We start from the raw sequence: 12,973 nt of genomic DNA, 5'->3' as shown, positions 1-12,973 counted from the left end.
TCTTTTATTTTTTGTTTGCTATATATTTAACATATTTACTCATTTGAAACCAAAAGCATGGCTATCATGGATCATTCTCTATGTGTAGCAGAGGCCAGGCTCCATCATTTTCTCTGCTGTTCCTGTGCTCCCTTGGGCCATAGCCTCCCTCAGCAACAAGCCCCCAGGCTACGCACCACCTCTCTACAGCTTCCTCCCAGCATTCAAAGTATTGTCTAGTATTCTGCTCCTCAAGTCCTTGAGTTCTCCACTGGATGGTCTGTGTGGAGAAGGAAGCGTGAGAACCAGTAATGTCCAGCTGAATCGTTATAGCCCTGTCTGATTTACAAGGTGTCAAAAACTTATTTTATAAAATTTATTTCTTGCTTTCATTTCAGTACCCTTTTAGCTTTGATTTAAACAAGTTTCATTTTATTCACTTTCTTACAAATAATTCTTTTTCTATCTCAGGAAATTACATCTATATTTGGTGTTTTGGTAAACAAGGTACCTACATATAAATAGTCAATTTCACAGAGACAAAGAGTCCAGCCAGTGGAGGGGTTACCAGGGGGTGGGGGAATTTTTGTGAGTCATTGCCCAGGCCACAATGGGCTCTTCAAGCCAGAGATCTCCCTATGCTTTTCTTAGTAACCCCAGTACACTCACTGATTCACCTAGCTACACTTCAGTGGAATTATTTCTTTGCTCTGTCCATCAGTACCATAGGACAGGTGAATATATGTCTTTCCACATCTCCTCCAAGAAAAATAACGCAACACAGGAGAGAGGGTTAGACCAAGAAGAGTCCGTTTCTGCTAGGGTAATGTGACTATTGATATTTACTTGCCTGGGTATTAAGAGTCTAATTGCCTGTGATCTACTTTGCCTAAGCCTCTGCCAAAGACATCTGGCAACTTAGCCTGTCTCGGGTTTCTAAATATAGTGCTTATCTGTCTTACATGCAGATGGACTGTTCCAGTGTTCTTTGTTGTGACATGTCTTTGTGTCAGGGCCACAGCAGATGCTTCCAGGTCTCCTTTCACCCTTAGCATTTGTTTGATGTATTTGTTTTTGTTTTGTTTTGAACGAGAACTCGGATGGGCTCACATTTCTGGGGAAAGACGGTAACAGCAGCCATGCGAATGCCCTCAGCTCAGGTATCATTCTGCAAACATATGACCCAAAGAGAAAGACAAGTAGTTTTAAGCTTGAGTTTTGCTCTTCTCAAATACCATACAGGTAGTTAAAAAAAAAAAAATCCATAGATCAGTTGATAGTAAAAACGTAGTTGGCTATTTTTTTTTTTTTTGTCATGCTAGGAATCACAAAGTTTGAAAAATGGCAATTAGCTTTTAAGAAGGTCTCAGGATGTCATCTGTCTCCCATCACCTGAGCAAGAATCTATGAACTTGAGATCCTATCTCAAAAACAACAACAACAACAAAAATCCACGAAGTCTGTGAATTATTGGGGGATAAGAATGGTGGGAGTGGTAGAGTGAGCAGACACCCTCTACCCCATTGGTGGGAGAGTAAACTGCTATGGAAGGTGGCATTGTTTATCAAATGCACATATCCTCTGACTCAGCATCATTCATTGCAGCATAATTTGTTGTGGAAAAATACCCCTGCACCCCGGCCCTGGGACTAAACACCAGACGCTGGTAACACTGGTCGCCTCTGGGAGCAACAGAGATGGAAGGACTTTTCAGTCTTGTTTCTACTCCTACTGTATCACCTGTCTCCACCACTTCTCCCAAAGCAGACAGGAAACATACTAAGTTTTCTGGTGGTAAAGGGTACACTAAGAGGATTTTAAATTTAGATTTTTTTTTTTTTATGGTGGAATTGGGGATTGAACCCAGGAACACATGCCAGATAACCGCTGTACATTGAATCACATTTGTAGCACATTAATAAAACAATACTTTATAAAAATAATTAAAATTTTTTTATGTATATGGGTGTTTTGCCTGCATATAAGTCTGTACACCGTATGTCTGTGCCTGGTGCCCTTGATGGAGAGAAGAGGGTGTCATATTCCCCGGATATGAAGTTGTTGGGAGGCCCTCCTGGTTAGGGGTTATAATCTGCCATGGCCTGGCCGCTCCCTTCAAGCTCAGCAACATGGAGGACTCCCTCTGCCTGGAGGAGGGTGCTTCCTGCTCTCTATCTGACCTTATCTGGAGAATGTCTCAGCCCGGATGCCTGATTTATAGAGGAGATAAGTGTGACCCTTGACACAGTTCCCTGCAATGCTGGCCCCCTGCTGCCCATATGGTAATTACACAGTGCTCGGAGCACTATGATAGGACCGTGCTTCCACAGACGATCACTAAGACTTGTACTAGGAGTGTTAGGATAGGAACGTGCTGTTTGGTGCAAATTAGGTGATGCCCCAGGCACTGCCCCCATTCTTTATTCCCCACTCTGGAATAAAGCTGAGCTGTCTCAACTGAAGCTGTCTTGTGGAAGGCTATTTCCGCCATGGTCACAGGTCATCCAAAGCTTTCTGTTGTTGCTTCTGCCCCTTGTCCTTGTGGACTGCTGGCCAATGGACCAGGAGGGAAAAAAAGGGGACTCCACATAGAGTTACAGATGGTTGTGAGTCTGTAGGTAGGTGCTAGGATTGAACCCAGGTTCTCTGGAAGAACAGCCAGTGCTCTTAACCCATCAGCCATCTCTCCAGGCCCAAAGGGAGCTGAGCAGGAGCTTTCCTCTTTTTTTTTTTTTTTTTTTTGGCAGGGTCTCACTATGCAGCTTTCCTGGAACTATGTAGAAGAGCTGGCCTTGAACTCAGAGATCCTTCTGCCTCTGCCCCCCAAGTGCTGGGATTAAAGGTGTGTACCACTATGCGCAGCCCCTTTTTAAGGTTTTAAAATGTACTAATATTTATGTGGATAGTGTGTGTGTGTACAGACACACTCATGCCATGGTGTGTATATGGAGGTCAGAAGACAATCTGAAGAGTCAGTTCTTTCGTTCCATCTTTGCATGGGTGTCAGGGACCAAACTCAGGTTGTCAGGCCTGCGTGGCAAGCGCTTTACCCACTGAGACACTTCCGGAGCCCACTAGAAAAAAATTTTTTTTAAATACATAGGGAATTGGAGAAAACCCTAACTGAATGAAAAGTCACTAGTCACTACAGGAATTGTTCAAGAGAAAGTCAGTCAGTAGAACTTTCGTTCCCTCTCATCCTGTCTTTCCACAGGACACATGAGCAAAAGGCAAGAGTCCGGAAACAAGGAGCACGGAGGCAAGAGGATCAGGAGTTCTAGATCATTTTCAGCTATACAGCAAGTTCAAAGCCATCCTAGCCTACATGAGACCTTGTCTCAAAACAAACAGAAGTCATGGGTTGGAGACATGGCTAGGTAGTTAAGAGCACTTGTCCTTACACAGGACTTGGATTCAGTTCCCAGCAACCCTATCAGGCAGCTTACAACCACCTGTAACTCAAGTTCCTGGGGACCTCTGTGACTCTTCTGGCCTCCACAGGTGCCAGGCATGGATGTGGTACACATATAGACATACAGGCACTCACACAAAACTTTTAAAAACCTGTGTTTATATAAATAAAGCCATGAAGCCGAGGAATAGGTAGGACAGACAGTTTATTGTGGCTTGGTTGTAGTGGAACACACAACTCCTCGACATGTACAATTGTTCTGATGTTACTGTTGCTTTGCTGGAGACCACAGTGTGATGTCTTAGGTCTGCAGTCTTCTGTTAACCTGGTTACCTATTTTACAGTTCAAGTTAGGAAAGTCAGGGAAATCTGGTTGTGACACCCTAAATCAAGGGCTGTGACTTACAACCCAGCTGTGTAAAGTGCTTATTCTCAGTGCAAAAAGGTCAGCCTTGAGTAAGCGGACACCAGGCAATGGGGGTTCTTAGGAGCTGGGTGGTGTGTTCTATGACTCAAGTTAGGGAAAGCCACTGCTAGACTGCACCCTTAAGAGATCTAGTATTTTACTTCAGCCTTTCTTCTCCAATAGGACCAAAGCTTGGACTCCGACAGATGTCCATGAACAGTTGTTTATTAAGAAAAACTTGGTTCAGAAGAAATGAACAGGGCTTCAAAGCACCAGAGACATTGACTTCAGTTTCCAGTTCCTGTTGCCTTGGCAGTAAAGGGGAGACCAACAGGCTGAGGTCTGCCTGGTGGGAGACGTGGGGCTCTCATTTGCAAATCAGTCACTGAATGACAGACCCCTCCTCTCGAGCACTGACTTATCTTAGGTGGGAAGATAAGCAGATGCTTATTAAACCCTCATCTAGTCCCCCACCATTGGGTGAGACTTATTTCTTACCCCCTTGTTCTGACTCATCTATAGACTTAACTGTGATGTGAACCCCATTCCCTTAGTGTACTGCTGCCTCAATGAGCCAGGTCTTTGCATATTCCAGCCCATGATCCTGAGGAGACTGGAGGGAAGCATAAGGGATAGAGAAATGGTTTCTTAACTAATTCAAGAAGAACAAACAGGAATGGAACTCAAATAGGCGGAGTCCGTCCATTCATTCATCCCCAGGATCCTGGCTACCATCTCTTTCCCTAGACTCTGAAAAAAAAAAGTCATGTGTTCTTACCCATCCACCCTGCAGCAGGGATACTGATAAGAGCCAGCTCTGCCTTTTCCTCCCCTCTGGATGAATGGGATGGGGCCTGGCCTCCGCATCCCCAGATCTTACCATTGATGCTGTCACCAGAGCTTTCAGATGCCTGCACCTGAAAACCTTGTGCTTGTAAGAGGTGCTGCCGGGAAAGCTGTCACATTCCACGGCATACTCCTAATGCTTTCTCGGAATTGTGGAAAGGGAGAAGAGGCAATCTTTTTGGCATTGCTTTGTAATTCTCTGTTAAGCCCTCCGACTAAGAGGGGCTGCTAGGCCGGGCGGTGGTGGTGCACGCCTTTAATCCCAGCACTCGGGAGGCAGAGCCAGGCGGATCTCTGTGAATTCGAGGCCAGCCTGGTCTCCAAAGCGAGTTCCAGGAAAGGCGCAAAGCTACACAGAGAAACCCTGTCTCGAAAAACCAAAAAAAAAAAAAAAAAAAAAGAGGGGCTGCTAAAGTGTGTCTGCACAGTAGGGAGGGACTGTGGACAAACAGGGTGACCTGGGTTAAGAACCAAAAATGCAGGGAAGGTTTTCAGACCAGCGGAAAGTAGAAAGTAAAGTGCCTCTCTTCAACAGAGGAGTCTCATTTGTTCAGAAAATGCTTGGGTGTAAACATGAGTGCACACATGCACACACACAGTCACTCTGAGGTAGAAAGATGGCTATCTCCAGACAAACACAGATTCTCCAACTTTACAGGGCACTTGTGTGAAAGGACCTGCTTTTGCCCACACAGGCAAGTAGGGTCCATCCTGCTCACTCCAACCTAGGGCAGGGCCAGAAGTTCCACTCCACAGGAAGACAGAGATGGAGGGCATTGTGTGGCATTGTGCCTGTGGCCACAGCTCCCAGGCTGCGGTCTCTGGGTTCTGCTGCCCAGGGTCACTTCCTGGAGCCTGGGCCATGGGCACCACGGGAGTGGCTTGTCAGAAGCCACTGAGCACAGATGTCCTGCACTACAGAATCCCCACTGCTTTTGGCAGCCTGCTGCACCTGCTGGACGAGGGCGGCGGCCTGTGAGTGTTCTTGCTTCACGGCGATCAGGTAGGCAGACCGCAGTTTGCAACATGTCAGGTAGGCTCGGACCTAGTGATTGAGTACGAGACAGTTGAAAAGAAATGATCACCAAAGGAAGATCAACAGACATAGAGAGCACCAGAAAGAACTGGCAGATAAACAATTCTTCTCCCTCACCAACTTCATAGCTAGGTCCTTGCTTTTTATTGTTTCCCAACAACTTGAAATGTTCTAGACATCAAGCTATTGAATGGCTTTCTGTTCTGATGTAAGGAGCTACCACAGATAAGACAGGAATTGAAAAACCAAAGCGGGCAGGCAGAGTTGGGTCTCTATTCCTCCAGTTTCTTTTTGGAATCAGAACTAGAATTGCCTGCCAGTCTCTACAGGTTGTGATTTTATAGGTATCTGTTGATTAACTGATATTCTTGACTAGACTACAAGGTCCATGAGAGCAAGAACAGCATATCCTTTGTGCTTCACATGTAGTCAGTGTTCAATAAGTGGGCCTTACGTGGGTGAATGGATGAGTAAATAATCATACCTTCCTTTGCAAAGGGTTTACAGATTCCCCCTTTCTATTTTGAACACGCTGAATTAAAACAAAAACAAAACAAAAAAACCTTTGGGTGGGTGGTCCTTGGGGACTGCACCTGGGGCCCATGGATGCTAGGTAAGCATTCTACCATTGAGCTATTCCCAGTCTCGAATTGAAAGCCCACTGACAGATAACATGGGGAGAAAAATGGATACACACAATTAGAAAAGGTCTAGTTAAGATATCACCCCAGTGAGACTGGAATGGACTCCTCTTGTTTGGAGCTAAGGCAGCTCAGCGTGCGGGATAATGTTATCTCCACACTCTCCATCTCACGACTCAAGAACCCTTTCTCCTTGGCTCTGGTTCCACCAGGCCTTCATCACTCTGGGCGAGCACTAACAAGGTCTCCAAAAGCTGTAGCTGACCTCTCACGGGCAGCTTCCTTTCTGCTGTAACAGTTATTTCTCAGTCGGAGACATTGTTTTGCTCTGTATAAAATGCTTCATCTTTTTGGGATGTGTGTGGGTCTTGCTGGCCAGTCTCTCTGGGCTGATTTCAGATAGCTTCTCAGTACAGAAAATATCTGGTGTGCGGTGAGCTCACTGAAGCAATTGGGTACTGCTGTTGGGGGACAGATAGGTCACCCTAGGGAGTGAGCCCTCATCTAGCATTCAAGAGAATGCTATTGCTAGAAAATCTAGAATAAAAAAAATGGATCAAGGGGGCTGGCGAGATGGCTCAGTGGTTAAGAGCACTGGTTGCTCTTCCAGAGGTCCTGAGTTCAATTCCCAGCAACCACATGGTGGCTCACAACCATCTGTAATGAGATCTGGCACGCAGGCAGAACACTGTATACATAATAAATAAATAAATCTTTAAAAAAAAATGGATCAAACCAGTTTTTGGCAAGACCTGTGCCCTGAGGTCCTGAAAGTACCCTAGAATAGTTACTCAGAGAAACAACTGTTTCTCTTGACTCCTGGGTTCTCATTCGGATTGTACAAAAGTAACCGCTGTTTTGGATGTGGGAATTTCATCCTTTCCAAGGACCTCACTGGGATGTTGTACAAATGGTGAAGAAATGTTTAGAACATGCTCTCCTTAGGATCTAGACTGGACAAAATGGTCAGCAGGTTCTGCCTGGGGCCTGGCAAGAACAGTGGAGCAGCTCTGGGGTAGGAGAAGAAGCCATTGCCTGACACTAGTTTTCACCACGAGGGACTCCACAGCTGGAAAATTTGTCTCCTGATGGTCAGCTGGTCTGGCTTTGCTTTTTCAGGACTCTTCTAGCCCGGAGGCCTTCCTGAAGACGGCAGGACGATGGCGCCCACGACTAGCCACATCAGTGACACCGATGAAGGGGTAAACTGGCTGGCACTTCTCACAGAGGTAATGTGGAGCAAAAGGTCCCGTCATTTCCCAAACAGGGCAGAGTTCTTGGGCCCCGAGGGAGCACTGTCCTCCAAAGGGCTGAGTGGATGTTTTGGTTTGAATGTGAAATACACCTCACAGGGGCATGTGGTGGAACAACTGGTTTGTAACTGGTGGTGCCATTTAGAAGGTTGTGGCACCTTTGGAAGGTGGACCCTTGCTGGAAGAAATTGTCACTTGGGGTGGGTATTGCAGTTTTAGGATCCCACTTTCTGGTCTCTCTCTGCTTTCTATCTTTTTTTAAACACAGACAGGGTGGCTGTCCTGGAACTCGCTCTGTAGACCAGGCTGGCCTTGAACTCATAGAGATCCACCTGCCACTGCCTCCTGAGTGCTGGGACTAAAGGTGTGTGCCAAGACCACCCAGCCTTTCTGTTTTCTACCTTTGGGTGCAATGTGAGCAGCCAGCCGCCACCTCTTGCCACTTTGCTTTTCCTTCCCCAGTACAGTGGACTTTATCCCTTAAACTCTAAGTTGGAAGACATCTCTCCTTCCTTAAATTGTTTCCCGTTAAGTATACTGTCACAGCAACGAGAACAGTAGCTAATACAGTGGGTTTTTCTTATTGCACTCTCTTTCTCTCCAGAATAAGGAGACCCCCTCCCCATCAGGAACCTCATACAGTCAGTTAGCCTGAAGATGGAACTGAGATTGCCTATGGCTATCTGATGAGAGACCTCAGAATAACACGGAGATTTAAAAACAGTCTCAGGGATAAAGAGTTGGGAAGGCAAAGGCTTGGGCAGTCAATGTTCATCTGCCTCTCTCTATCCCTCTGGAGCTTTTAAAGTACTGTCTAGGTCCTGGATAGCAAAGAAACTGAAGCATAAGCCTGTAGGGGGCAAGGGAAGCCTCCGTGCATCCGTTCAGTAACATCACCAGGGCTAGGAGACACTTGGGGCCAGGAGACACTTCTGCTCACCTTGTTGTCATCGCTGTGTATGGCCTGGATCAGTCCCTCCAGCTCCTGTGTATGACAGAGACAGAGCAGCTGTGAAAGGGAGAAGAACCTCCCACCTGGGAGCCTGGGCTCTAGCCGGTCCGAGGTGGGGTTGCCCGCTTGAATCCTCTCACTACCTCAGTTCCCACTCTAAGAATAATGAGTGATGGCTAATGACAATACCATGCTTGGGATTGGGGCAGAAGGAACAACATCTCCTAAGAGGCCCAAGCTGAGCTTTCACAAATGGATGTGGCTCTGTTCACCCCACGAGCATGTCACAGGGAACAGTTTTGCAGGCAGGATGCTTCAAGGGCCCCTCCAATCTATCTCATCAGAACACAGACATTTCCAAGTACACACTATTGGACAAGAGTATGCTGAGGGATGCCTTCTGGAGACAGACATCATAATCAGGACCTCTACAGAGGGAGAGAGTTGTTAGGAGACCATGAGTGCAGAGAGTCAGAAAGAGAAATAGATCTTGTAGTGAGGAGGAGGAGGAGGAGGAGGAGGAGGAGGAGGAGGAGGAGGAGGAGGAGGATGAGGATGGGATGATCCTGAAGCAGATAGTGGACCCAAGAGGTCCAGGAGTGGGCGCACCTGCGGCGGGATTCTCTTGAAGGCTTCCAGGCAGTTGAGGAGGATGGTGTCGCCGTCGCTCTTGGCTGCCATGCCCGACTCACTGACACACTTGAGCAGCTGTCGGATCTCGCCGTATTTCTCCCTCTCCACCAGCTGCCTGGCGGCTCTGCAGTAGGTCGCAGCAGCATCCAGCTGGAAGTCCTAGGACAGAACGTGGGAAGATGGGCTCAGGCAGCGGGAGATGCCCACGGTGGGAAGTGACCGCAGTCACAGCAGTCACCGCAGGGAACACAAATATCACAGATAGGCGGAAGCGAGAAAGGCTCTCTCTGGAGTCAGGCAAACATGTCAGAAGTGAGTATAAAAACCGCCTCCTCAGTATACGAAATGGTGCGTCCTGCTTGCTTCCATGGGCCTTTCTTTCCTTCAGGACAGGGTCAAGGCTGGACTTCAGTGCCTGATTTTCCTGTCTCCACTTCCCAAACACTGAGATTCCAGGGTGTGCCACCATGCCTGGCTCCATGGACTTTCAAAGATGTTCTACTTACTTCCTAAGACCAATTCTCTCTCCCTTGACTCACCTTTCTCTGAGAAACGGTGCATGGAGCTGGTGTTTGTCTGTTAACAGCTGCCCAAGTGTTGAAACAGATTATCAAGACTCACTGCTGAAACCTGTCAGATAAATGTCTTAAACCTAGTCTTGGTTAGCCCTTATGCCACAGGATTCGGGCTTGGCAGGGATGTCCCGGCTACTCCTTCTAGACATGTTCTGCTGAGCAGATGAGTGACATTTCTGCAGTAAACCAGTTGTGGGGAGCTGTCTTACATGTGCTCCTTGACACCTTTTGAAATGCTAAGGTTGACTTTTGGCACAGTGGCACAGACTCTGGCATCTGACCCAGTTCTGATTTCCTCCTTAACGTACATGTAAATCTGCTCTTCCTGGGACAAGAATATTTTCTAAAGAACAGCCTTTCCCAGAAACGTCAGGTGTGGGTTCCCTTGCCATACTCTTGAATAATACATCATACCTGCAGAACACGGAACGCAATTCCAAATCCCTCTTCCACATTTTTCCCTCCCAGCATAACCTGGAGGGAGAGGGAGATATGCTTAAAGGAATCATAATATTTTTTAAAGAAGATTTATTTATTAATTTATTAATTAATTAATTTATTTATTATGTATAGTGTTCTGCCTACACACCAGAAGAGGGCGTCAGATCTCATTACAGATGGTTGTGAGCCACCATGTGGTTGCTGGGAATTGAACTCAAGACCTCTGGAAGAGCAGCCAGTGCTCTCAACCTCTGAGCCATCTCTCCAGCCCCAGGAATCATAATTATTAAAATAACTTCTCAATAAAAAAATCAGGGTCCCTATTTATCTTTATCATCATCATCATCATCATCATCATCACCATCACCACCATCATCACCATCAAGTTTTTGTGGAGACAGGGTCTCCCTACACAGCCCTGGCTGGTTTAGAACTCACTATGGCCGGGCGGTGGTGGTGCACGCCTTTAATCCCAGCACTCGGGAGGCAGAGCCAGGCGGATCTCTGTGAGTTCGAGGCCAGCCTGGGCTACCAAGTGAGTTCCAGGAAAAGGCACAAAGCTACACAGAGAAACCCTGTCTCGAAAAACAAAACAAAACAAAACAAAAAAAAAAAAAAAAAAAAAAAATAGAACTCACTATGTAGATCCACTGTGAATTCAATTCACAGTGATTCTTTTACCTCTGCCTCCCTAGTGCTGGAATTACAGATATGAGCCAACACGCCATTTATTCAGTTATTAAATACATGCTGAGACTTTACTGAGCATCCAGGCACCAGAGATACAAGTGACCCAGTGGACTTTATTTCCCACCTGAGGCACGCATTTCAGTGGGGAGGAAGCCACCAAACAAACAACTGAAAGAATCAGATAATTACAGTTGGGATAAGCATTCTGAAAGATGCGAGCAGTCTGTCAGAGAAACACTACATGTACCTTGCAGGCCACTTCCATTTTCATGTGGTTATTTCCAAAGAGTGTTGGCAGAGGCAAAGTGGTGATCTGAGAAGTCCCAGCACTTTCACACCGATGTAAGAATCTGGTCACTTCCATCTGTAGCTGAAGTGTATTCATATGCCTATGGGGACAGGACGGGCATGGACTAGCCTCATCCGGCTCTCAGAGGAGTGGGTATCTGGGGCTGGGTGACTGGTTCACAAGAAGATGGCAATGGAAAGACCAAAGAAATGGCATGAAGGGAAGAGACTTGAAATACCCTCCAAACAGCTATGGGTAGACAGAAAGGAAAGACCGGCCCCCCCCAGACATACAATAGTTAGGGCGCACTGTGGGACTGGACAAAGTTCCGGCACTGAATCAACAAATATTAATGGAGTATCTTCGTGGCAGGTACAAGAGTGAGAGGGGAGGCTTGCGCCCTGCTCGCCCAGCTCACGGGCTTGAGGAGAGATGGACAGTAACCAGACACAGAAGAGGTTTAGTGACTGAGTCTAAGAAGACAATAAAGTAGAGTGGTGGAAGATTTGTTTACATTATTGTTGTTGTTGTTATTATTATTATTATTATTATTATTATTATTATTTTGAGACTAGATCTAGCTACACTGATGGCCTCAAATTCCTGACCCTCCTGCTTCATCGTGTACTACCATGCCTGGCTAAGCGTTTACTTTAGATAGTATGTTCTGAACAGACCAGCATAAAAGAAGAAAGCACTTGGGTCAAGGATGCTGGAGGCCAGTGGCGGACGTGTACCAAGGAAGAAAAGAGATCAGAGAGAGATTGTGCTGGACCTTTTTTGCTCATTGTAAGGAATGTGGGGTTCAGTCTGGCTGTAGCATGGGATCCTAATCCCTTCCTACAGTAGCTTTCCAGGCTGTAGCAGATACTATCATCCAAGGCTGATGCCTTTTCATCCCCAGTGACACTCGGCCCCAGCCTTCCTGCCCTGCACTGACCATCTCCCGAGCCTTGCCATACCTGGACACATGCCCTCCACTGACCATCTCCCCAGTCTTGCCATACCTGGACACATGCCCTGCACTGACCATCTCCCCAGCCTTGCCATACCTGGACACATGCCCTGCACTGACCATCTCCCCAGCCTTGCCATACCTGGACACATCAGCAGCAGTCATCTTCTTCCGGAAGAAGGTGGTTTTCTTCCTTCCAGAGCTGCGGGATGTTTCTTGGAGGTAGATCTTCAGGTGGTCCTTGGCCTTAAGCAACCACGAGAGCTTCTCTCCCAGCTCTGTGTAGGACTTTGCTTTGTGACTAAAGAACCGAATACAGGTCATGGCAGCCCGGACTTGGTCCTAGGATTGGAAAGTGAATGTTAGGTTTAGGAGAGATCAGAGGTGTCGGGGGTGGGGTGGTAGGGTGGGTGTCATGAGCATCCTGATCTGATTCTCCCTGATAAAGCAGACCTTCAGGTTCTGGCCCTGTCATGTCTTCATCCCTAGAGCCTCGCTTTCTCCCTGATAAGTACCAGTGCCGACCCTATCACTAGCTGAGCAGCATTTTACGTCAGTGATTACAGGGGCCCAGAGACCCTAAAGTGAACTGCCTGTCAAGCTCTTGGGTGGGATATTATCTCACCACTGTAGAGTTCTCAAAGAAGATCCTTCCCATTCTCCATTAAGTACAAATTCAGTCTTAACTTGGCATCAGATGATCTCATTTCTTTGAGATTACAGTACTGAGAATCTACAGAGAGGGGAAACTGGGTTCTCCTCCTTTCGTTAATTTCTTCTAATTTTAGCTTTCCAGAACATCATTCATTACGGATTCGGTATCTTCTTCCTTCCTTCCTTTTTTCTTTCTTTTCCTCTTCTAATT

The 12,973-nt window shown here is 46.8% G+C and overlaps 1 protein-coding gene across 6 annotated transcripts in view; it reads right to left on the bottom strand.

Moving 5' to 3' along the window:
- Positions 1-3,579: 3,579 nt before the first annotated feature.
- Positions 3,580-12,973, bottom strand: part of Zfyve26 (zinc finger FYVE-type containing 26) — a 64,700-nt gene continuing 55,306 nt past the window's right edge. For all 6 annotated transcript variants that reach the window (XM_052739455.1, XM_052739459.1, XM_052739460.1 and 3 more), the window contains 6 exons: positions 12,251-12,450; positions 11,112-11,253; positions 10,148-10,207; positions 9,135-9,317; positions 8,514-8,558; positions 3,580-5,688 (listed from right to left, as the gene is read on the bottom strand). In XM_052739455.1, the coding sequence (XP_052595415.1) occupies positions 5,485-5,688; positions 8,514-8,558; positions 9,135-9,317; positions 10,148-10,207; positions 11,112-11,253; positions 12,251-12,450 (834 nt within the window). In that variant the 3' untranslated portion in view covers positions 3,580-5,484. The remainder of the gene's footprint in view (positions 5,689-8,513; positions 8,559-9,134; positions 9,318-10,147; positions 10,208-11,111; positions 11,254-12,250; positions 12,451-12,973) is intronic.

This window comes from Peromyscus californicus, unplaced genomic scaffold (assembly GCF_007827085.1).
Source record: "Peromyscus californicus insignis strain IS unplaced genomic scaffold, ASM782708v3 Scaffold_15__1_contigs__length_86483966, whole genome shotgun sequence".
Lineage (NCBI taxonomy): Eukaryota > Metazoa > Chordata > Mammalia > Rodentia > Cricetidae > Peromyscus > Peromyscus californicus.
The sequence above is the reverse complement of the archived record's forward strand: the minus strand, read 5'-3'. Positions and strand labels throughout refer to the sequence as shown.